The sequence below is a fragment of the Dromaius novaehollandiae genome, chromosome Z (assembly GCF_036370855.1).
Source record: "Dromaius novaehollandiae isolate bDroNov1 chromosome Z, bDroNov1.hap1, whole genome shotgun sequence".
NCBI classification, from domain to species: domain Eukaryota; kingdom Metazoa; phylum Chordata; class Aves; order Casuariiformes; family Dromaiidae; genus Dromaius; species Dromaius novaehollandiae.
Window position 1 is genome coordinate 36,577,394 of NC_088132.1, and position 25,487 is coordinate 36,602,880.

The 25,487-nt window shown below is 37.5% G+C and overlaps 1 protein-coding gene across 17 annotated transcripts in view; it reads right to left on the minus strand.

Annotated features, from left to right (window-relative positions):
* Positions 1 to 25,487, minus strand: part of PRRC1 (proline rich coiled-coil 1) — a 65,111-nt gene that overhangs the window by 37,346 nt on the left and 2,278 nt on the right. For 9 of the 17 annotated variants that reach the window (XM_064502297.1, XM_064502295.1, XM_064502310.1 and 6 more), the window contains 8 exons: positions 19,777 to 19,896; positions 18,393 to 18,419; positions 16,832 to 17,215; positions 15,406 to 15,569; positions 11,499 to 11,601; positions 7,076 to 7,239; positions 5,108 to 5,211; positions 2,473 to 2,575 (listed from right to left, as the gene is read on the minus strand). In XM_064502297.1, coding sequence (XP_064358367.1) covers positions 2,473 to 2,575; positions 5,108 to 5,211; positions 7,076 to 7,239; positions 11,499 to 11,601; positions 15,406 to 15,569; positions 16,832 to 17,215; positions 18,393 to 18,419; positions 19,777 to 19,876 — 1,149 coding nt within the window. In that variant the 5' untranslated portion in view covers positions 19,877 to 19,896. Of the gene's footprint in view, positions 1 to 2,472; positions 2,576 to 5,107; positions 5,212 to 7,075; positions 7,240 to 11,498; positions 11,602 to 15,405; positions 15,570 to 16,831; positions 17,216 to 18,392; positions 18,510 to 19,001; positions 19,118 to 19,776; positions 19,897 to 20,016; positions 21,297 to 25,487 lie in introns of those variants that run through there. The other 8 variants (XM_064502304.1, XM_064502303.1, XM_064502302.1 and 5 more) reach the window with 4 other exon arrangements.

Genomic DNA, 25,487 nt, shown 5'->3' on the forward strand with positions numbered 1-25,487 from the left:
TGAGTCACCACCACGTTACGCACAGATCAACTGAAACACATAACAGCAAGACTAAAAAGTTTAACTCTGAAGATACAACACACAGCTAATTTTCACTGTTGACATATATAGTTTTCTTCAGACAGAGCAGAATTTGATCTAATTCAAGTTTAAAGATTTACAGTTCCACTGAATCCATATCATACACCAAGTTATATTTAATAAGTTGCATGTAAGTTAAAACAAGAATGCTTTCTGCTATTACAAGGTTAACACCACTTCTCAAAATTTTGAGTATGCTCAAAGTATGATCGAAGTCAACTGTAATCAAGAGTTAACTCTAGCTTTTAAATAACCAAATGAAGTGCAGTATGTGAAACCAAAAATTAAAGACAGCTATTATACTTAGTGTTAAAATATATATATAGATTAGTTCACATCACTGCTCCACAGAGATGGTGACAATTATTTAAGTAGCAAATTCACATTGCTATGCTTATTTCTAGGTGGATTGGCCATGGCTCTCAAAGAAGTTGCATCTGTTTAATTATTTTTTCCTGTAGCTTCACATCTTTTCTACACTCTTTCTGAGAACACTGTGGAACACAGAGATTGCTCCTGATTTCTCCTTTTGCCACTCATCAGCTTTTCAAAGTTGTAAGAGCTCTAAAAAATAAAAACTAAAAGCAATTCCTCAAGTGTTCACGCTCTTGGAATTGATATTTTTTAAAAAAAAGTAAAGCAATTAATATTTGTTTTCTCAAAACAACCCCCTGAGGAACAAACCCTAAACAGTTTTGTTTTTAAATTCTTCACAGAACCACACATTTAAAAAGAGATTTCAAACCAGAGTCAACTAATGTATGACTCATATCTGCCATCAGGCAACAGGCAGTGGCTGGACTTGGGAGCCATTCCCAGTGCATGCCCAAAAAAATTGTAATCTCACAAAGATTTCTACTGCCTATATTTAAGAAGTGCACAGTACTGTGTTATTTTCAATGGGATGAACCATGATATTTCCAAGATTTAATTTTTACATTTCAGAAACTCTAAATCTTTGTCAGAATAGCACAATCAGAAGAGGAAATCCACCTTGCCTTTTAGGTAAGGGTCCACATGTTCATGCTGGAATTAAACCCACACAGATTTGGAGAAAAGGTATCTGCTATTTATTAGGAATGAGTTTTAGGTACACTAACAAATGCAGCGTGCTATCACCTTGCTGGTAAGTAACAAGTATCTAGGTTTTACGAGCATTATTAAAATCTGAGCGATGAGATCTCAATTTATAAACTTGGGCCAAAATGAAACGTAAGCTACTTCATTGAATGGCTAATATGTACGTGTGCACACACATACACACTTCACCAGTACATCACTTTGCTGACCTTAGCTGAAACTCAATACATATGTGAAGTAAGGTAAGGAAAGGAATACAAGCCTCTACTTGGATAAGAGTGCTTTCTGCACTCAGTGCACTTGGTTAAGGCATTACTTAAGCTGCAAAGATTTCTTCACCTGAGGAAGAATGAGTATTCTCATTTTATCTGTTTCAATATTTGTGAGGGCTTATTTTGAAACACTGGAATGGACGGATGGAAACGTTACATTGATTAAAATAATATTCCCCTTTTGAGGGATTTTGGGGGGGTGGGGGGAAATGTTAATAGAAAACTATAGCTAGTGCTACCAAGTGCAGCGATTTGCAAATGAGAATCTTGAGCAAAAATCACTTTGCCATGAATGCCTAAAGATCTTTAATTAATACAAAAACATGACTTAAAATTCAATACAGAACCTGTTGTGTATAATCTAACCCAAGCATCTGCGTTAGGCTACTGGAAGTGAAGTAGGCTGCATTTTGATTCCTTCTCCCCTCCCCTCTATTTACCATCTATAGCAAAATTGAAGCTGCAGCCTAGAGTGCCAATACATTCTTCTTAATCCATCCAAGTCTGTTACAACTCAGAGACTGCCATCCTTCCCAGCAAGGCAAAGAAAATGATGAGAAAATATAATGAATCAGCAATAACCTGAAAACTGTATTTTAATAATTTCTTTCAAACACTTTTTTTTTTTTAAACAGAGAGCAATTGTTTCTCATACACACTCTAGAGCATGATAAAAGTTGGCTTTTAGCAGTAGTAATTCAAATTTAAGACCAGCATTTATATCCTTTATGAAATCATATTTTCAAACTACCATGCACCTACATGTTCCCAGGCTATTTTTCATATTTTTAATTTTAAAAGTTAAAAAATTTTCTATAATGATGTTTTTCTTGAGAAAGTGGTTAAGAGCAGTTAAAAGCAGTTAATAACTACCTTTCATATTTACAGTGAGGTAGCTTTTATCATCATTTCATAAATTAAAAAATTTCAGGTGGAGCACCAGCATCACCAACAAGAACTGGCATCATAAATGAAATTAAAACCTAAGTCTTAGGCCTCAACTGGTAATTCTATGTTAGTAAGAAATCAGAAAACTCACCTGCTGAACATATTGTAAAGGCACTGGTGTTGCTTGGGTAAAAGCCTCCAGATGAATTCCATGAACTGGATCCTCAATAATCAGACATCCTATGTCAAACCACCTGCAAGAACATGCAAGTTACTTCTGAGCAGTACTGAGTATTACCTGATTGAAGAACAACAAGTTAGCAGTTGAATTCTGACTTGCCCGTTTTACAAAACTTCAGTAGGAACTCCACAAACACGCAGACATATGTAATAGTAAGTTTCAATGTGTTCTGATACTTTTTCAACTAATATAAGAAAAATATTGCAATACACATTTATTTAAAATACATGCAGATGACAAGGAAGCAAGGGAAGCTGGTGAGGGTATATACAGATAAATTCTTTCAGACATTATGCCACAGTCTTCAGGCAATCTTTGTATGAGTAAGTATTTCTCGTTAAGATAACCTCTAACTTTCAAAAAACCCTATTTTCCATTAATGTTCTATATTCAGAAGATGTTATTGCTATGTCTAATCTTATTACAATCATTTAAATGGTCTATTCAGAGAACAGTTATGCATCTTTCAGAAAAGACAGTGCATGTTCCAGTAAAGGCTACTGAAACAGTATCTGAAATGTTTCCCTGTCTAGCTTGCAGAAACATTAAATCATTCCTCCCTATCAACAAACACTGACATGATCCAAACAAAACCAAAGCCAATGCATCATCATTAACTTATTTTATTCAATTCCCATAACAGAGTTTTACAGCTGAGATGCCACAGGAGAAATATTGTCCAGGGAAAGCACAAGCACAAAAACAAGACCAGGAATCATTATAAGATTTAGAAAGGAAAATATTATCGCAGCTGTTATTTTATACATACTATATACGTGTGCCCATATGAATGGTATTTTATTCTTTAAAATGCCGGAAGCTGGCTGCTGCTATTATGAAAAGAAATAGGAAGAATCCAATTTTAGTAAATGATTGGCTGTGTCACATTAGAGTAAGTGCTCAGCAAAGTCAGACAGGAAGAAGTATTTACTCGCATCTTTGCAGGGAACAGAGCACTGGAATGCTCTGTGACAGAGGACTACTCTTGCATGCAACTAAGAAAGACTGCTGAGAAAGGTTCATGGTTACAGAAAAGTTGCTTTGAATTAATAAAGGAATTAAACTCTAAAGGGAAGTATACACATAAAAGACTTCGCAACCTTCTTTGCAAATATATTTGGGATATGAAATTGGAAGGAGAAGTAATAGCCTTCAGATAGCTGAAGCACAACTGACAAGTTCAGCTGCGAGTAGTGACTGATGCATTAAGTGTTAGGCAAGGGAGCTCTTAGGACTGGTGGGTAGTTACCTGAAAACTCTTTCCATCGAACATGCATAAGTACAATCAAGAATATAAATAAAACACAGACTGAATCCCCAATATTAAGACTGTAACACTACAACACCCATTTCAGAATCACTGTTAATCACTTACTAGCACCATGACCTATCATTTCTTTGCAGAAGCAAAGGGTCAAAAATACTCCAATTGTTTTTCATAACACTAGGCAAGGAAAGTTTCAATATCTTCTGTCATATGAAAAATCAAATCATGCATTAAGTTACTCTTTGTTTCTATTGTAATTAGGACCAAACTTAGAAGATTCTTGGGGCCTGTAATCTGTGGACAGAAGAGCTAGCATTCCTTCCAATGAGATCGAAGTCCTGGGTCAGCTCCTCCATTTTGACTACTTTAGACAACATTTTTAGATTTACAAACAAGTAAATTCAAAGGAAGAGAAAATTATTTTGAAACACAGATCTTGTTGTAATAGTTACTCCTTTGTGGAAATAGGACAAAACATCTAAATCAGACTGGAACATGGAAATAAATACTAAACAGAAAAATTAAAACACTTCCTAATTCCATTTACTTCAGAAAATCCACTATTCATTTCCACTGAGGATACTAAATGTACCTTCAAAAATGGAGCAAGAACACAGTAAGTGTTAAAAAAAAAAAAAAAAGAAAAATGCAAAGATTAAAAATATTATTTAAGTTTGTGTTTTAAAAAAAATGGTATTAAGAAAAACATGATGTTGTCCTAAATGTTTTGGAAATTGATTACAAAACTTCAAGAATTGTCTGTCAAAAAAGGTGTTAAGAAATCAAGCTCTCATATGATATTTGAAAAAACAATTATGTCTGTGCAAGAAAAATGAAAATAGTACATACTTGGTGAAAGGAAAACGGATCATACATTATCTGAAAAAACCACGTTACTACAAATGCCAGAACATCTCCCAAAATACTTTCTGAATTGAATACAATTTGAGAGAGAGTGAGTAAAAGAGCGAGCTACTAGCCAATTTCCAATTTTTATAAGTTCTTACTTTTGTCAGTTCTGTATAACTTCATCATGTTTTCATACTGTGAATCCTGATAAATCTGACAGGATTTTGTTTACTAAACTGTCAAGACTCTCCAGACAAAGAGCTGAACACCACCACCAAAATCAAGTCTGCCAAAGCAGTACCGTAGACAGGCTGTTTCTCTCCTTTCTTCTGCCTAAAGTGATACTGCTAACAACTGTTCGTAGGCCCCCTGAGCCAATAAAGAATACTTCTTTTCCTTCCCTCCCAGGAAAATATGCAAGGTTCTCACTTGTCAGGAAGCAATTCCTCAATGAAGTTTTCTACGGATACTGCAGGCTGTTTTTCATGTATTACTCCTGTCCGACGCAAGCTGTCTATTCTTTCTTGGGCTCCCTAAATGATAACATAAGCTGTTAGACAACGTTCTCTTTGAAATCCAACGCAGTACAATACTTAAAGCAGCAGAAATTTAGAGGAACGTACTTTTCATGTTAAGCAGAACATATATATCAGAGATTTGGAAAAATGACTCTTATTTTGAAGTAAAACAAAAGAAGTATGAAAACACAGCTCATTCTGGAATTCCAAACACACACACGGAAGGAAAAAACTAATTAAATATTTCTAGCTTGTTATTTTTTCCATGACAGAGACTTAGATTTGCATGCAAAGAATTCCCAATCTGTAACTGTACCAAGTTGCACTATCAGTTAAAGTGTCAGGATATATTTCTGTTACTCACACAGACATTCTTATAGTTTACGATTTGGCTGTTTTCAATCCTTTACAATGCGACAGCTTTGGATCAGCTTTGTAACACTAGAGAGAATCTCTTTGTCTCTCCAAATAAGGTTTAAGAATCATTCACCCCAAACCTGTTGTCATCTGAAGTTGTAATAGCGATACTACTACCACAAAGAAATGGCCAGACTGGTCCGGAAATGTATACGTTATTCTCCTTTACCTTGATACAAAATCCGATTGGCTAACACACTATCACGTGGATGGGGTTAACCGAACACTGCCCCAGCTACTAGGAGAATATACTTCCTTGCAAACCTTTAAGTGATTTGCTTGCATTTAAGAATCAGGATACTAAGTAGCTTTTGCAGGTTTTTCTGGCTATTGGCCTGGAGGCGGTTGCACTTAAGCATACCCAAGGAACATCAACTTTTTTAAAGGCTTAGTGAAACAGCCTTTGCTAACCTCTGCTCTGAGCCAGCACAGCTGTTTGTGCAGTTGTGCAGCAAGTTCCTACTTTTCAGGATTACACCAGTTCCATAACCCACTTTACCCATGCAGCCACACAACCAGCAGTGACAGGAGACTGCAGAAGGCAACGAAAGGTAGGAAAAAGCAGTCAGAAAACATAACAGACTTCGGCTTTGCCACTGAAGAGACACTGTTTGAATCACTGTTTGACATGCTTGTTCCTGGAGTAAGATCCTATCCAGAGGAAGCAAAACTCAGGGGAAGGACCAGATCTCAGCTACAAAAAACTGTGCATGCATTTTAACAGCTTCCCCCCGCCCCTCCTCTGTATATCTGTTTCTGAACCTGATAATTCTGAAAATCTTGCACTATAGTAAAATACATTAGTTTTTACCTATACCCTCACACATGTCTAAAGGTAAAAAGGAAATCAGGGTGACTATCAAAACACAGGTATTCAATTCTCATTAAACATTCCATAAAACAAGGGCTTTCATCAACTTTTCTCCGTGTCCGTTCACATGCTGATATTACAAACCAGCCATAACTTCATTAAATTACAGGGTCACTTTACAGACTGGTAATATAGCTCTGTTTCAAAAGACCCTTGTGACAAGCCTTGCAACAAACTATGTTAGGTCTACAGAATTAGTGGGGAGACAGTCTGAACCTCAGGGTCTCCTCAAGTTTCTAGTAATCCCAACACACTGCGCTGACAACAGATTGACAAGAAGTCTAATATACTTTGAAACTACAGTATTATGACAAAATATGCTAAATGGAGTGGCAATCAACGACAGTACAAAAATGATGACATATTTCCACTCTTCATTTGCTGTGAATGAGTTTGCAGCAAGAAATAAACCATTCCAAAAAGCAGCTTCAAAGAGATCCAATGATCCAGATGGCACAAAAAGGAAAGATTTACTATTCCTCTAAACTGATTTTATGGAAAATATGATTCCTCTGGGTGAACTTTTCCACACTATTTGCATTGGAGCTATTGTCTTTTCAATGCCTTTAGTGGTGCTATATGTCTACTTACTTTTAATCCAGCAGCATAGCCCACAGGCTGTGGTGCAATGTTAGACTGCGCAGCCTCTCCAGTAACAACAGCCATTCCAAAGACTTCTTGAAAGGCATCTCTAATTGCTGCAACTTTTACTTCTTTATTAGAAGTAACCACTATGTCTAGTTCTCCCCCAGTTCCTGTAAAAAAGATAAACAAGTATATTTATCTATAAAAAATGGAATGGAGGAAATATATATTATTTTATTACATTATACAAACACACACACACACACACTCCCTTGTTTCAGTTACAAAGCTAGTTCAAATACATTCTGTACCTTAAATTATGCTTCAGTTGGTCTCTCTCATGTACCATACAAAACTTATTTCATGAAGCAGAAGTAACTAAAGTTAAGAAGCAAAAGTGAGGTGACTAGTTAGATGATTTATACATTGAAAGACAACAGGAACTTAGGGTTGCTCAACATTGAGGGAAAAAAAGGGGTGTGGGGGGTGTGTGTGGGGGGACACAAAAAGCCAAAAGCCAGACCACTGATTTGAGAAGACAATTCATGACTTTAGGAAATAACTTTTGCATCCACTTCTGAAGGTTCTGTTTTCATACTCTGCAGAGTGGTAATGAGTGTTGGTGATAGAGAAACTCTTCCTTATGACAGAGACCAAGAACACAGATTCATTTCACAGAAGACCAGAAACAACTGTCAAATTCCAAAAGCTCATATTACTGTCTAGATGTCCTTGGACTGTTAATTCTGTATCATTTTATTGCTTTTCTGCCTCTCTAAAGATTCCACAACTTTGTGCCCCCTTCCCCCCCCCTTTTTTTTTTTTTAAGACATGAAACCAAAAAATTGACAGTATTTCCAAACATATTGAACCGTAAAGAAGGAAGAGTTTTTATTAAGCTTTTTACCATAAAACGTAAAAGCCCATAAATTAAGAAAAATCTAACACTACTCCAAAAGACTCAAACTCAACTGTAATGCACATTCGTCTATATTACAGTTGGATCATTTTTACTGTCAAACTAAACTTATTTTATCCAAAAATCTTGGAAAACATTGCATTTAAACTCTGATTGTCCTTGCTGTGACAAACTATTTCTCGAGAGCAGCTTAAACATTTTTCAAACATAGAATATGTCACCACAAAAAGTTCCGTAAGCAGATTAGGAATCAGACAAATTCATGAGCAACAAGTTCACAAACAGGTACTAAGAGTAATAGGTAGGGATGTACCCTTTATCATCCCCTGCCCAACGACTGTGGATGAAGGAGGAGTCCAAGCAGAACGGACTACAAGAGCCACCAGATTGACCAATATTTCCTAAATAGCATCTCCTGCTGCTGGAAACAGAATACTGAGCTACAAGAACCACTGATCTGACCCAATAGGGCATTTCTTATGTTTTCACAGTGCATTTGATACTGTTTAAACGGTGAAATCAACATTTTGACAGAAGTAGCAGACCACTAAAGAATCAGTCTTTTAACCTGTTATTTCTCAGGCCCTCTAAACATATAAAAACAAGTTAAGCTACATCTTAAAGAAAAAAAAGGACAAAAGAGACCAGTGGTTTTGCTTCTATACACTAACACTCCATCTAATTACACCTGCTGATGAAATCTACAGTATTTATCCCAATCTAAGAAAAATTCCCATGTTGGTAGTAATAAGCCTGAATCTTACATTCTAAAGAAAAGAACAATTTACTCTTTAGCTCATATTATTCAGCACACCTCGATTTCAGGAAAGATTTTCTTTTTACTAAGAATTACCAGAGGCATGACAGAACAGTAATAAGACATTATGCAGGGGGTTTTAGGTTTTTACGTATCAATTGCTTTGCTGAATGGAGTTGCACATACACATCGTTGAACATTGGACGATTACTTTAAATACTGAAGCAATAGAACAAAAAAGCAATACAGAAATTATTGCAACTATCTCTTTTCACCAATTCCTTCACGATAAAACCAAGACAGTTAATGTAAGTAAATAAATGCTTAACATTGACCAACTTTTTTTCTTAAGTTAATCTTGTTTGAGTGCCCTAGGACAGAAACCGCTAAGAATTTTTAAGGCAACTAAAAACTAACTCGTAACATACATAAGAATGGTAACTCCATCCCTACTTTCTGTTCTGCACTAGCAGAACATAATCTACATTCTTCTGAACTCAGGATCGCCACATATCAAAAGCATGCCTTCTTTCATCACAGATACTACAGATGAGGAAGGAAGGTATTACATGCACAAAAAAATTTCCGACTGGATCTGTCAGGCACTATGGTAATACAGAAATACTAAAACCTAAAATATATGAATTAGATACTTATAAATTCAGTTGTCACATCAAGTTAAGCTGTTTCCTGAGCATGGGATTTCATTACACCTTAGATATTGTAAGTTGAAATGACAGCTCCACATATAATTCAAGATTCACTGTCCCCTTTCATTACAAAGGCATTAGTTTTTATGCTTATGCTGTAACTAAACTTCTTCTGTGCAAACCAAAGTCTTCCAGTCCAGGTGCCTGCCTCAAACTGAAATCCTCGCAACGTGACATAGAGAAAAGTTCAGCTGTTTTCAGAAAAGAGATTTCAGAAAAAATATTTGCTCACATTAAAACTTTCTTTCAACCACCTCATCCAGAAGCTTTAGTGCTTCCAGGCTTTGGTGTTAGGAATCTGAGATTTGTTCAGAAACGCAGCAGCGGTGAGAGAAGGGAAAGAAGCCAAGTCATTTGCTATAGAGGACATGACCTTTGCTGATCCCAGAAATGTTTTCTGGGAGGAAGTGAACACTAAGTTTTTGAATCTCTGCCCTACTCCCACAGCCTGCAATTAAAAACTAAATGCAGTATATTAACAGTCAAGATGTATACAGCAGCTTTCATTTTCAACATGACTTGAGAAACTTTGAGAAAACCACAGAATTCACTTACTTGAACCGAATCTTACAAGCAAAGCATTTTATTAAAGACTTCCTACTTTAGGTAATGCTATCCTGTCTGATGAATACTGTGTCAAACTACCCAAAGATCTCTCATCCGATTGTGAAAAATCCTACTTCAAAAAGCAACTGTTAAGGCAAATGTTAACTACAGTTCCCTGAGCTGTGCATAATCAACATTTACTGTAGCTTTGCATTGTCCCCAGCTCCTCCTGTCAGCAAATACTTTCTCAATTGTTGGCTGGCCTTCTCAGTGACTTCATATCCCACTATCTCTCCATTAGCAAGCTGCTGGGATGTTTTCACTTAAATTTAAGACCATTAACTACTATTCAGTAATTAGGTCACCTGCCCCTTTTATTTCACATATTGTCTGCTGCATTAGTATGATAGTGCAGCCACATAGTTGGCTGGATCACAAAATAGGTCCAGCTGAAAAACTGCCCAGAAAAACAAAAAACAATAAAAAAAGTTATAGTTACTTCTCAGCCAAATCAGTTTCCTGATCTGCTTCACTTGCATCCAGACAAAAGGCTGTACTGGCACAACTAAGAGGGAGGACTGCTTACACTAGTACTTACAGGGTAGGGAGCCACTCTGGTCAAAGTACGCCTTTACTTCCATGTATTAATGAAGCAGCAATCTCAGATCACTTCTAAAGTGACATAGAATATATTCTAATCACACACACACACACACACACAAAGTACTGAATACTACAGCTTCTCCTTCCCAGAAATTTTCAAGCTGTAATGGAAATGCAGTGCTTTTCCCTCCCAGCTCAATGCTCGGCAATGCTTCAGACTTCATCACACTGTTTTAAAATTTACAACTATTCTATATATATAAAATCAGGTACTATTTCAGACTTGCCAAATTTCCTAAAAATATTATAAATACTATCGGACTAGAAAAGTGGAGCAGCTGCAAGACAGTTGGAAGCCTCAAAAGCAAGGTAAATACCTCTGCCCTATGCCTCTCTGAGCTTGTCTACTGCCTTTTGGATTCTTTTAATCTTAATGTGGTGACCCACACAGTAGTATTCAAGCAGGCCATCTGATAAGATTGATTGAGATGATGTATTTTAAACTCTACATCGTAAGATGACAACAGGCTCAGATGGAGCAACTGTGGGAGAAAGGTAAGAGTATGGAACTTAGAGGCAAGATCTCTTCACTGTTTTTCTTTAGAATTTCCTCATTTTTCACAAATTGTACTAAAGGGGTAAAACTGTGCAACTGTCTAAATTGCAGTGAACACAGAAACCAAATGAACTTTAAGAGAAAGTGGAAGAGCAGTAAGCCTTTACTAGAGTGATGAGTTGGAAAATACACTTGAGAAATCAATACAATATTGTGACTTCAAATCGACACACCACATATGCAAGTGTACAAGTACTGTGACCTATTTATCATTTACTATTACTTTGACCTATTTATGATTTACATTTGTTACTCAATGGTTTGTCACAAATACTTACTGATATATGGAACCATGCCAGGATCCAGCGTTGTGATCATGGTCTCTACTGAATGTTTGGTTTTATCAAGAACAGACTTCACCATGGGATTCCCAGCTACACCCTAAATTTAACAAACAGATTTGCATATTTAATCTGCCTTTTCCACAGAATCCTAAAAATATTAGCACCAAAAAAAGCCCACCCCCACCCTTCAAATATCAAGCTGCTTTGGGTTTTCCTCACCACATGCACACTCTGTAGCACCTATTGTATGGCGCTCCTCAGCACAAGTGTCCAGGAGGTGACTATCACTCTATATGACTCTTCAGTTAGAACACATAGTTCAAACGTCATCTTTATTATCTTCTGCATTAACACATTACTTCATAAACAAAACATCCCTGTCAATGATAACAGTCAGCACACTTGATCTAGTCATATTCTGGTACCAGAAGCCTCAAGCATAAAGTTGTAGGTTCCCAATATTCCCAACACTAACTATAGGTATCATCAGGTTAAGAGGCTGGATCTAGTCACTGCTAACTTAGGTTGAAGAGTCTCTTTTTTAAACCTTTTTGAAGACAATAGGATCTATTTTTGAATGGCCCATTACTAACAAATATTTCTGGAGTAACAGAGCTGAAAGTTCTCAATTTATAAATAGGTTCTAAACAATACTGGAAACATGTCCTATACTCTTCAGCCAAATCGTAGGTGGAGCTGCTGACAGACTTAAAAGTTCATTAAATACGAATACAAACACTGTCCTGTGTCTTGCAAATAATCCTAATGAATGTCTGTATCTCTTCACAACAGTTTATGTAAACTCAGATAAGATCACAGGGTGAAAGAAGAAAGACACCAACACTGAATCACTAAGACATAAGGCACTGGAACCTGTTTTAGAGAAAAATTTTTTATATAATTTCTTCAGTAAATAGATTGCTTTAAATCTCATATTAAAACTACATATGCTTATATTTGCTTAACTAAAGGGCAAACATTACACAGGAGAGCACTGTACACATACATTTTTCTGCAAAGTGCTTACTTAGTATACCTACACAATATTTCAGGGAACAGCAGAATTAGAGAAGCTATTTTGAGATAATTAAAACTGCCGCTCAGCAAAGCTTCCCCCCACCCCATAAGTATGAATGTTTTCTATTTCTTTGTTGCAAGTTTAGCAAACAAAAAAAAAACGCACATTCATAAAACTAGCGAGATATTTTATAGCTAGTAATAAGGATTATCATATCTCATGCCTCACATTGAAATATTTTGCTACTGGATCCAGGTATTCTTCTCACCATTGTGCAGAGCACTAAGCTTGAGGGCACAATTTGGTAAAGAAAACTAAACAATTACTAATCTTACCATAATTATGCTTTTTCAAGCCAGACCCCCCCTGCAGGCACTCACTCCTCACGCACACAACCCCCAAGACTTTTCTGAAGGGCAGCATTCACTGCATAATACACATATTCTTGTGGTGTCCCATATCATTCTCACACACAGGAGGCCATTGAGCACAGGGTAGTTACATCCCTCCTTCAGTTCTCTCACAATTTGAAGTCTGCCTGTTATTTGAACAGAAACCAAGGGCATGCAGTGCCCTCAGCCTCAGCGAGATCCACAGCATCAGTGAAATTAGGAAGCTCCAGCTCTAGCAGCTATCCAACAACGCAAAGGCAAGCACTACTCCAGTTATCGCTTCCAGCCTGGCTGCCTAACTAATCAAAAGTATGTTGTGACACATCTCCCAGATAATCAGGTTCCTGAGCAGCTGGAAAATGCTTCTTCTCCCTGTGGAAGATGCCTTCATATTCATTAGCCTACCACAAGGAGGCAGAAATAATCTATTTGATACCAATGCAAAAAATAAAGTTATTGCAGCATTGCGAGCTGATATAAATCCAAACTTCAAATTCAAACGGAGAACGCTTCCATGTTGGCAGACTGCAAGCACAAATCTTTTGGAACTTGGGTCCTGACTACCTCCTTTCCTCCAATGGTCAAGTATAGCATCACTATCCAAGCTTCTCTTTGATGTTATTATGCCTAAGCAATTTTGGAACTGCTGTGAGACTGCTTAGCCATCCTTGACAAATCCAAGGTACTGAGACTGCCTCATTCAATTCTAGTCCACTCACTTGTCAATTTTAGGCTTTCAGAGTCTTGGATATTACCTAGATTGAAGGAAATCTGGAATAAAGATTTATAATTTCTTAAGAATGGGGGGGGGAGGGGGGAAGAAAGGGTGTTCAGATTATTTCAGGAGTAGAAACAAGGCTAACTGTGCTAAAAACTTTAATATGCAAGTTACTCAATGAGGAATCCAGGATGAATTTCTGCACTGAGTACTAGTTGGTCTCCTAGATTCTGGCCGATCTTTGGAAGATGCAGCATCTGATATGTGCTGATTACACACATCAAGAACCTGATGCCTTCAGTGTAATTAACAATTCCTCATTCTCCCACCCCGGAATTTTCAAAAAAGAGGTCAATGAACACTCCAAAGTGGAATGCTTAATACTTAAACCCAAATTTAGTTTTTAGTACTGATGTTCAAGATATGCATTTTCTCAAAGAATAAAGACAAGATACCTTTTGAATCTTACTGGTGTCTGGGCAACAGTAACGTGGATAGGATTGGCTTGTCAACTAATTTGTAATTGTGAGCGCTAGTACTTTCAACAGGGCAACAGAATCATGTCACAAGAACAATGTTCCCTTGTGGAATGTCACCATTCACTGCAAACATCAAGGGCAAGATGATGATTGAGAGAAATATTCTCTCTTCTATTAGCATCAACCACAAATTTCAAGAGAACATTATTAGAGGAAGAAATAACATATATTTTCATTATCATGAGAAGACATCTCTCCCTGAAAAGTGCAGTGTGACAACTGTGCTCTCATTGTACTGATGAAAGATTTATTTAGCTCTTTAAGACTGTATCATTGTCAAGAGATGTACTGCTGAAGCCAGGGCTAACAGTCTACCACATCAAAAGCAGCTCTTTCTCTCAGCTTTGCACATTCTAAAGGTCTTGAAAGTCCCTCAAAGACTTTGCATTCCTGTTGGGACATCAATCTTTATTCTCCCTTCACATTTAGTATGAGTTAGTACACAAAATGCTGTTGCTTTCGAACACAATTCAGTGTTCATGCATAGCCCTTAGATCTTTTTGCCACAGCTTTCATGATACTACTCGTAGGTGTCATTTGTCACAGCTCCAAATAGGTAAGGCCGATGGAATTCTACTAGTAAATTTTGCTGTTTGTTTCCTCAGGATGATTAAACTGCACTGTAAGGAGTATCTGCTTTGTACTCTATAATTCATGCCTTCTAGTAGAGGAGAACAATCTTAGAACATATCTTAGACACTTTCCACGTAAACTTCCTTTTGGCAGAAGAGATATTTATTTGTCTCCCACTGAGGAGATTGATCTGCAACAGAATAGGAAGGACTTGTATCCCACAGAAATCAACTTAAGTTCACTAGGAAGTGATAAATAAATATCTAAAGAAATCTGACCAGGTAAATCAGCTTACTTCACAGTGACTGGATTCACTAAAAGATAAGAATTAGTTCTTAGAGTCTTCTAGAACCTTAAAGAGTTTCTAAAGCTTCATCTGATTTAAGAACCAGTGATAGAACCTGTTAAGTATGCCTATCTTCTTGTCACAAGCACTAAAATGAACCTAGAACATCTATATTTATGCAGTCCTTCTTCCATACAGAGGAAGGGCAAAAGCACAGCCTCAGCGAACACTACTATTAAAAAACAGCCGCCTTGCACATGAGGCATAAGAAAAAATAGGACTGATAGACACACACACAAAAAAACCCCAACTATGTCCTATTACAGTCTGTAAAAAGTGGTGTTTGCTTGTGAACAGTAACAGATTTTAAAATACCTTTATAAATCCCCACAGTCCTCCACCAGGAGCTCCACTCTGGGCTGTAGATATTCTGGGGTCTTCATGCTCCTCAGGAAAAGTGATTGCAGAACCACTCGCAGTTCCAGGAGCCAAAGGTGATGAGAAAGTTGCTTGCTGAGTAACAGGATCTGCCAGAACACCTAGTAAGAGAAATAAAGCACAAGTGTTCATTTATTTTACTGAATTTAATTTCTATAACGAAGCAATGTGCAATTGTTTAAGAGGAAAACGAGCAGGAAGAATAGAAGAATACTGGGCTGATTCATTTTCGTTTCTTGAAGGACCCAGAACAATTCTGCATGTTAAAGGTTAGCAGATTTAACTACTGTAAACAAACTAGACAATATCTACTAACAGAACTGAGACTGCCCTGCCTGCACATTATGTATAAAATAAAACATTATTTTCTTAGCAGGTTAGTTTAAGAGTGGTGCTTTTTACTGTATTCACATTTTAAGAATAATAATTCCTCCACAGAGGAATGGGTTGCTCTCTAAACAAAGAAATAGGAATGTTCTTATATACAATAAAAAGAGAGAAGCAGGAAATGTTCTAAGCCTGAGTGCTGAAAATTAGCAGGAACAGAAAAGGGAGCAAACAAATGAAAAGATTTACTCATTTTAAAGGGAAACAAAAGAAACTCAAATACTAGAAAATTTAAGCATGAGCCTTTACCCCATTACTCAGACCTATTTTAATAGTTTTTCCAACACTAGCCTTAATTGGGAGTTATTTTTTATTTTACACTGCACAACTGATAGACCTTTTCAAACACCTTCCTAATACAGACCACTTCAAAGAGGTATCACTAGTAACAGTAAAAGCCTAGCCCAATCACTACTGCACAGACAAGTTTCCATCCCATTAGCAGAAAGTGACATCAATTCAGCAACTACAGCAATGGCTTGCATGGAAGGCATGTATTTTTAGCAGTCCTAAGGCAATTTAGTGGCTGGAAAAAAGGAAATAGAAACTGGTGTCATGTGACAGGCGGTCTGCTGTAGATAAACAAAAAACTGAAAATGATGAGATTATGGCCTAAGGCATCATATCATACTACAGAAATATAATGGCTGAACTTTACTCTCTGTTCTAAACAAAAGATGTATACATAAGTACAGTTGGGCTCTCCTGGGTAAGTTAATCAAAAATACAGCTCACAAACCAAGATATTTCTGTAAGCCCAGACCGTGGGAGAACTCTCTTAAAGGAGAATCTCTATCCTAGATCATGACTGTATTTTAAAGGCTACTCTCACTTCTGTGTGCAGTTACATTAACCAGATGTACCTGGAACAATACAGCAGTTGAATTTGCAGGAGTCTAGCACAAAGGCAGAATCAGCCACCCAAGAGATCCCTCATCCTCTCTCACAAACACAGAGAGCATGAACAAAAGGTTACCTGTGACCGGAGGTGCAGAAAACGATGGCATCAGTGGGCTCTGTGGTGCTCGACCAGCATGACCTCTGGTAATGTCATAGGTTGAACTCAGGGAAAATCCTGAAATGGGGGGACCAGTAGGTGGTGCAGGGAGACCAGGACCAGGAGTAGAGCTTAACGGAGGTGGTGCAGAGAACCGGGACACAGAGGTACTAAAAGCTGAAGGGGCAGCAGGAGTTGGGGCAGGAGTCAGAAGTGGTGCAATAGTAGAAATGGTTGCCGAAGGCACAAATGGAAGAGGAGCGGAAGTCATCATAGGAGGAATTGGAGACACTGCAGCTGGTAAGGGTGGAGAGTATGCAGAAGACGACGACATGCTTGGTGTAGCAAGGGGACTAGACAAAGCTGGCAAAAAAAAAAAAAAAGGCATTTTAGAAAGGCTAAGACTTAATCTCAGAAATCTAAAATATCTGAGTAAAAATGTCAGTTTTGCTCTAGCCTGCTTCCCCTGCCCCCCTTAAAATGAATTTCAATTCTGCTTAAAGTCGCATACAGCACTGATTCCACTCAATTTTTGGTGATAATATCATGTAAGCCATGTCCCTTTCTTGCATGACCCTATTTGTCATAAGCTAAAAAAGAACAAGATGAGTCAACGTTTGACTACTGAATTCATAGTAGCTAAAGTCTGCCTAGAACTTTCTGGTTAGTACCACTCTCTCTGAGTCACTGCTGAATAAATAGGAATTATGATGATGGAGGAAGTACCATCCATAATAAGAATATTATGACTTACTTTTCGATTAGTGCTGAGATGGAATAGTCAAAGAAATCTCATCTAAACAGAAGCTACCTGAATTTCATTTAAGCTTATAAGTATGATGTATACTGCTGTATGTTCTGTCTTGGACTTCTAGACAGTATTGTCATAATGTTAACTGTTGCCGTGTTTCACTTCAGTGACTTTTATTTCAATACTGCAGAATAATTACTCTTCATATGAATGCCATAAAAATATTAATATACAGAAGAACTATAAAAACAGTAAAAGGTGACTTCAGTGAAGATCTTACAGTTGAAAAATAGTTGAAAATGCACATATCTGAGACAGCTGAAGATTTAATTGGGAAAAGGCAGTGTCATTAAGGAGCTCATGATTGTGCCTAGTATCATGACCTCTACTTCTGTACTGAACTGCAGTCTCCACACTTTTTCAGACACCATTTCATTTTTCTCTCCATAAAGTGAGCTCAAAAGCAGTGAAGAGGTGGGAAGAAAGTCTAGTACTTTAATGAGACTGAATGATGGAGGACTGTTACAATTTGAGATTTCATTAAACTATCATTGACCAAAGACCTGGCCAAATCAAAACAGGTCCTGTCAAATTGGCAAGGGATCGCTTAGTTGGTATCTTTGACCATCTGATGACAACTAAAGGTCAAGAGTTTTGAAGTTTTGTTTTCACACACACACGCACAAAATATATGCCAAGGTTATTCAACTATTTCTCCAACACATCTGCTAAAGCCAAGGCAGAGGAACTTGCTGCAGAATCCAAGAGACAAGCAAAAATCCTGCTCACCAGATTCAGGTGAATCTTCAAGGACTCCTAAAAGAAATACAGGGTACAGCAAGGAGCATAGCATGGCATTTAGATATCTGTCACTTATCTAAATCATGGATAATTCTCTTTTGTAATCTATGAATAAAATACACATTTCATTAGAAACACCTTTCCCCCCCCCCTCTTCTTTTAAATGGTGTATCGGTTTGCTTTAACCAAAGAAAAATGCCCACTAGAATAGCCAGGGTCAGAGATCTAGGAAAGTGGGAGGAAGTAGGGAGAATGTGGGAGAAAAATCTACTTTTTGGTGTCCAGTAGTTTGATCACAGGCTAGCTCAAAGAAGGGAGCTATAAAAAGCCAAAAAATACACCTCCTATATCCTGGGCAAATCACCTGGGCTGCTGTGTGAAAGGAGAATGCATTTGGGCAGGATGTGTGTGTACCATGCACACTGCTGACATCATGAATAATTATTCAGAGAAGGACACCAGCTTACCTCCTCCAAATTAACAATCAGAACTACATACTTTCCTAAAAATTAACAAACTTCCTTTTCTATATATTTGGAAAAATATAATATATACTCCTATGTTATCTACAGGGTTGGGGGAAAGAGGGGGAGTTACTTCAAGGATGTGGTTGTCTGAGATAGGCTGAGCACTTCTCATCTCCTGGCACCCAGCTTCGTATTCTCATTCCTTTCTCTGTTTCAGTCTAGCCTCAGCTGATCCTTGGATGAGGCAATTTTGCTCACTAAACAAAATTTAACCAGAAAATTAAGCCAGAAAAACAAAAACAACTATTTTTCATCATAGTAATGTTTGATAGGCTCAAACATCTCACAGGTCACAGTCTGAACATCAACTACAGAATCAAACAATCTGTAGAGTCATACTAGTGTAACCGGAGGTAACATAATACCAGATGTGTCAGAAAATGAAACATTTGGTATTCAAAGTCAGCTGTCTATATTCTTGAAAAATCAGGCCAAGTAGCTGCATAGCTTTGATCTCCACCCACAATATTTGAAAAAAGCGATTACCCAGGTTTACTGCTATTCCCTACAACAGTGTAATTTGTTTTCTTTTTATTCTTCATCTATGCTCACCATCTAAGCGTGCACTGTAATGAGAGGGATTAATTCTTTGGTCCCCCATCCTTAAAAAAAGCACAAATGCACCCACATAGCTTCATTAAAAAGTTTTAAGAAATGAATGTTTTAAAGTATTCAGGTAGTTAGATAAAAAAGCACACTTCCACAATTAAGAAACAATTTAAAATTTTCAAATTAGTCTGGAGAACAGCAATGCAATTATACTGATTACAACAGTTTTTGGATGAATTGCTGTGCTTCAATACACGTGAACAAATGCAATCAAGTTGATGTGGAAGTTTCTGTACCTAGCGAGACGGGTGTAACAGAGGCAGCAGCAGCCGCCCCTCTTGTGCTTGGTGGGGGCGTGCCAGGTGGAGTTGTCTCTATTCCACTCTCTTCCATCATTTTCCTTCAGCTACAAAAACCTGCAAGGAAAAAAAAAGTCTATCTTGAGAAACAAGACAGAAGATTTTTAATTAAAGCATGAAGCTCACACAGCACAGTGATCTATATTCCTCAACAGGACTGGTGAATCAAATACAAACCTGGGGGGAGAAGAAAAAAGATCTGAGTGGCTTCAAGCACAGTATGTCTCAGTTCCTCTGTGTCTTCCCTTCATTTTTAGCACTGTGACAATATTTCAAACTCCAAGCCTCTTTCTAAAAATCTTACTGCACACGCTTAGTTACTGTTACTAATATATTCTGGTGGTATTTAGATGAGCAACACTAGAGAAGTAATTACACATCACAAAATCCAATCCCATTTTAAGGAAAATCTAATACCTGGGTATTTTGTTGCATTAGTGAACTGTAGCAATTTGAACGCTAATGTGATATTTTCAGAGACAGGGCATGGAAGGATGCAAGCTATGACAAAAGGCAAGAGAGGACCAAAGCCTCCCTCTTCTGGCAGCAGAGAACCACAAGACGCTCTACTACCCAGGAAGCTGCAGCCTTCTAAGGCCTTGCAACTTCACCAGATGCTGCTGGACACCACACCTCCAGGCCCCAGCACCTCACGAAACATCACGAATAGCCTCAGCAGCACAGCTGGAAACCAGTCCAGGAGTCCTGACTTTGACCTAACCTTTAATCAGGACCTTGCCTACCTTAAAGCAGCAGTGCTTCTGGGTCAGCTATATTAATCCCCAGAAATGCCACAATGAAACCAGCTGAAATTCATTTTAAACATGAATAAAATTGCACTGAAATTGATTTAACATGAAGGGCTAAGAATATCACACTGAACGAGTTAAGTTTGTTCAAGTCTTCCATACAGACGATTCCTATGAAATCCAAATACCTTACTAACCTAGCAACAGCATAAGAAATTAAAACAAATGAAAAATTCAGGTTTTGTTTTGCAGGCCACATTATGGTGGCAGTATCTTAACATCTTAGAGAAATCCACTGCTTCTAAAAAAAGTAAGGCTATATGCTTATTTTAAAAAATGAACATATAAAGGTGTGGGTGGAAAAAAAAAGGGAGAGAAAAAAATGAAGACTTTTTTTCATTAACACCTGGAGATTTTTGTTCTTCAGTGCAGAGGCCGCAAACAAGAAATCCTGCCTCCTCCCAAATTTTGTAAACTGGACAGCAGTGATTTAGACCCCATCCTGAGGTAACAATTCTTAAGGGAATTCTAATGAAATAAAAATCCTATATAAAATAATTATATGTAGGAAAAATAGAGAGGCTCAATAAACATTTCCCACAATATCCATTACGTCAGTGGCCACTGAGGACTGCCAGCTTATTCCTTTAACAATTTAAAGAGGAAAAGGCTTAGATAATGTTCTGAGTAAAAATACCCGTGTGTGTATATATATATAAAAAAACACCACTTAAAAAAAAAAATTAGTTTTTTTCCTCTCTCTGACAAAAAAATCCTCATGACCAAAGGTTTTTTTTTTGGCTGTTGTTGTTCTAAACATATATGCAGCTTAAGTTTAACCTGAAAAAAAAGTTCATACTGTTGTTACCACACTGAAAAAGGCAAACAGTAGGATGTCATTAATAGTATGCATTACAAAAATCCTCAAAAACAAATGAAAGCATCAAAACCACATAGAAGCAAATTCTAATCCCTCTGACAAGTATACTTTGCATAAGTGATTCAAGATTAAATGTTTGAGCCAAGCCCCATGAAGCAAGTAGGTACAGCTTATGTGCAGTACCTTTCATGTAAGCTCTATGACAGATAGATTTTAGGTTGCAAGAACCTCTTAAAGTCCATTTAAAAGCTTCTCTTCAAACAGGATGGATTGAAGGAAGGGTCAGTAATTGCCTTGTGGGGAATGGATTGTTGTTTCAGGATTTGTACATCTGTCTTATTACACCCCCCTAGTAAGGAACTGCACTTGGTCTTCCATTAAACTTTACTAAGCAGAAGAATTTGTAATGATAAGATTGTCTTTTTAATCAAATTACATGAGTTTACATTCCCCCATAAAAGCATTTCTAAAGCCATTTTTCTTCCAATTATGCACTGCAAAGCAAGAAAGAATTTTCCATTGTGCTACTGAAGTCATCACTGACCAAAAACTCCTAGGAACATTTTATTTTATCAACGCTCCATGATCTGTTGCTTAGTTTCAGCTAATGCCATGATTAAAAGCTGTTGATAGGTGCTCGCTTCTTAAAATAAATACTGTGTCTACGTGGAATGACCGAAAAGACTCCATGGAGCCACTTTTCAAAAATTCCACACGGAAACTTTTTCAAAGCTTCCTAGAGAAATTAGAGGTTCAAGGTCTGGCCAGCCTCCACCCCAAAATCCCCCCCGCCCCAAAACTGACAGCTGGAAAAATAGGAACAAGTAGAAATGTAGCTAGACTCTGCAGTTCCCTTTCTCTTTTGCCTTTAACAGAAGAAAAGTGAAGTGAGTATTAAATAGATACAGCACTACCCACCCCAAATGCGCAAAATTTGGAGTCAGTTTCTAAAATACAACGATTAAAAAAAATCATGGAACTGACTTAGGAGTTCAAATTAAAAAAAAATAATAGTTTCATATTTTCCTCTCTCATTTGTAAGCCTTTGTAGGAAAGTGCAGCCCAGCGAGGATGTGGAAGGCCGAGAGGGGAATCCCAGCAACTGCGGGGCCTACTTCTGTTCTCTGGGACTTGGCAGCTCTGGGTACGCAGCACCGGGCAGCGTCGCCCAGTAAGCTGGGGACATTCAGAACAGTGTCCAGCCAGAAAGGTATGTTGTCTCCCTACTGTCTTACATTTTATCCTTTAACCCTAACACACAACTTCATGTGCTGTCCAATACATTTGTTTTTTCCCCAGTAGCTGGGGAAGAGAAGACCTTTCCCTACCCTTCAGGTGGAAGGGCTTACAGATTCCTTTGCTCTCTCAAGTAACTAACACACAACCACACTAGCCTGTAATATTTTCCTCCCTCTCTCAACCTTCTTCCTTCATTCATTCATTTCCCTTTCCATCCCTCCACTCCAATTAGAGGTCCCTGAAGCCTAAACCCTCTTTATGTTCTTCCCCATTTAGCTTACCCACCATCTTGTATTTTCTATCAGCTCCTATTCCTTGATTCACCCCTGCCCCAAGATACTCTTTTGCACCTCTTTAAGCAGTTTTGAGATAGAAAAACCACAGTGAGTGATGGATACAGAGAAATGAAGATCTTTGAGAAACTTCAGGCACCAATCAAACGCATAGTACAGTTATGAGCTGGCAGGAACTAACACTGAACCCACACAAATAACAGGTTTCTAAGCACAGAATTCTCAACATAAGACATTCGTAGTTTGCATGTTCCCCATGAACAGACAAACAAGTCTAAAAAATAAGGTTAAGGAGAAAGACAAGTCATAGGAGAGGGGAACACATGAAAGTAAAGGAAAGCAAAGAGTACAATTAATGTAACTGATAGCTAACAGCCTCACAATGTCAAAAGAATTCAGCATTATATACCATTAAAACCAGTTCCGCAGGATATATGGCTTAGCACCTAAGTCTAAGCAGGCTACCCAAATCCAGTTATATGCGAGAGAGATACTGGGAAGCATAACGGTGGGAGAAGACAAGGAAGAGAACAAGCAGACCGCAGACTTAAAGTATTCAGCCCACAACAAAGTTTCCAATGAGGATCCTTAGGGGAGCTGCAGAGAAGAAGTTGCCCAGTTAAGTTCAGCCTCCAAATCCTTAGTGAGTACTGGGTCTGGAGCTGGCCTGTCGTTTTAATGATTTCATCTCAAAAAGCGTATCATTCTTATTACCCCAAGCCACAAACACATAATTAGCAGCCACTAGCCTCTGAAAATTAAACTTCACTTCTTAAGGAGGTGAAGCCTTTAAACACTGTGATTCCTTAAGTCTTTACAGAAAGGCACAGTAAGAGTTTCTGGTTTTATACAAAAAAAGGTTTTTATTGCTTCTAACTTACTGCAAAACATTGTTCATTATAGCCAGCCACGCTACAAGTCTGCAATCTACTTTGTTTAGTCAAAAAACACTGAATTTCTTTGTTAACGTTCAACTTGCCAAATTCTTAGTTATTTCTCCCTTTCTCATTAATGCTGCTTTTTTTGTCACCAATGATTTTCGAACAAATATTGTCACTTAATGTAATAGATACAGGTGTAAAACTGACTTAAAGCCAAAAAGCCAAAAAAACCAGAGTCCCTTGTCGCCAACTAGAAAACCTCAACTTACTAAATTCAAAAGACAAAAGATTGAAAATCTGAGAGGAGCAAATTGAAGCATGTACAATGAGGTGAAAATTAGAGCAGCACTGCCACCTACTGATCTGTGATCGGAAGTTCATGAGTTTGATAAATCTCACATTTAACTAGAAGAAAATCTTGTCTTATGCTTATATGGAAGTAAAAAAGAAGGGATATGGTAAACAATAATAGAAAAACAGAGAAAAAGCACATTCCAACTAATTACTCACCCTTAAAATAATCCCTTTAAGCAGAAGAAGCATGAATTTTGCTAGGCTTCCATCAATTAGTTGGCAAAAAAATCTGTCAGTACTAATGAAGATGCACTAGGGATGACGTTTAACCTTCCCATTACACTAAGAAATACGCCCTATGGACAAGGTTGCACTGATAACTATATTTTAATGATTCTCACCAGCCGAATTTCGGTCATAACTCTACTTGTCAGAAGTGGAACCTGCGTACACTCAAGGAGAAAAACAGGCTAAAGTTCAGACTGGAAAAGTTTAATAGAGATTGTATTAAAAGCAGAAAAGAAATAATTTGATTTAGAGACTAAATGGCTGAACTGGCAATTATTCCTCTTTTGATTTCGGTTTAATGTGAAGTGATTAAATTTGCTCTAATATTTTGCAGTAATCTCAATGACATAACCATACTTCAAAAGCATTCTTCAGGTTATTACTCTAAAATATAGAAATTGACAGTTAACAATAAGATTACTCACAAATGAAGATTAGCAGATTTCACAGGGATAAAAAGTACACCATCTACAAATCAGTCATACTTCCCAGTTTACGGTGAGGCCATATTTTCAACAGTCATCTTTAATTAACCCCTTTTTGTATTTTAATAGATGTTCCCGCTAATAAAAACTCACAATAATCTTAAGAGCCCTAAGAGGCAAAATTATTCTCCAAACAGAAAGAGATGGAAACGGACAGGACAAGACAGAAAAAACACAGAAGACTAAATTAAAATGCTGTTAAATTTCTCATCTTTCATCGTAACAGCATAACTGAATTAAACAGAAGTGCAAAACAGTACTGCTTACACAGTCTGGTAATGGCTAAACAGAAGTTGACAGCTTGCCAGACTAAGCAGCAATCATGTATTTATTTATTAGAACAAATCAACTGTTAGGAGCCATTCCCAAAGCAGCAGCCACTTCAAATAAAATGTTATGTCCTAGGTCACAATAACTCAGAGATAGGTCCAGAGTCACGTACTTCCAGGGAACAGGAGAGAAGTCAGAGAGGGGGAAAAAAAGCCTAATGTATAAGATGTCAACAAGAGAGACTTAAAACAGTTACCCAGAAGAAAGCA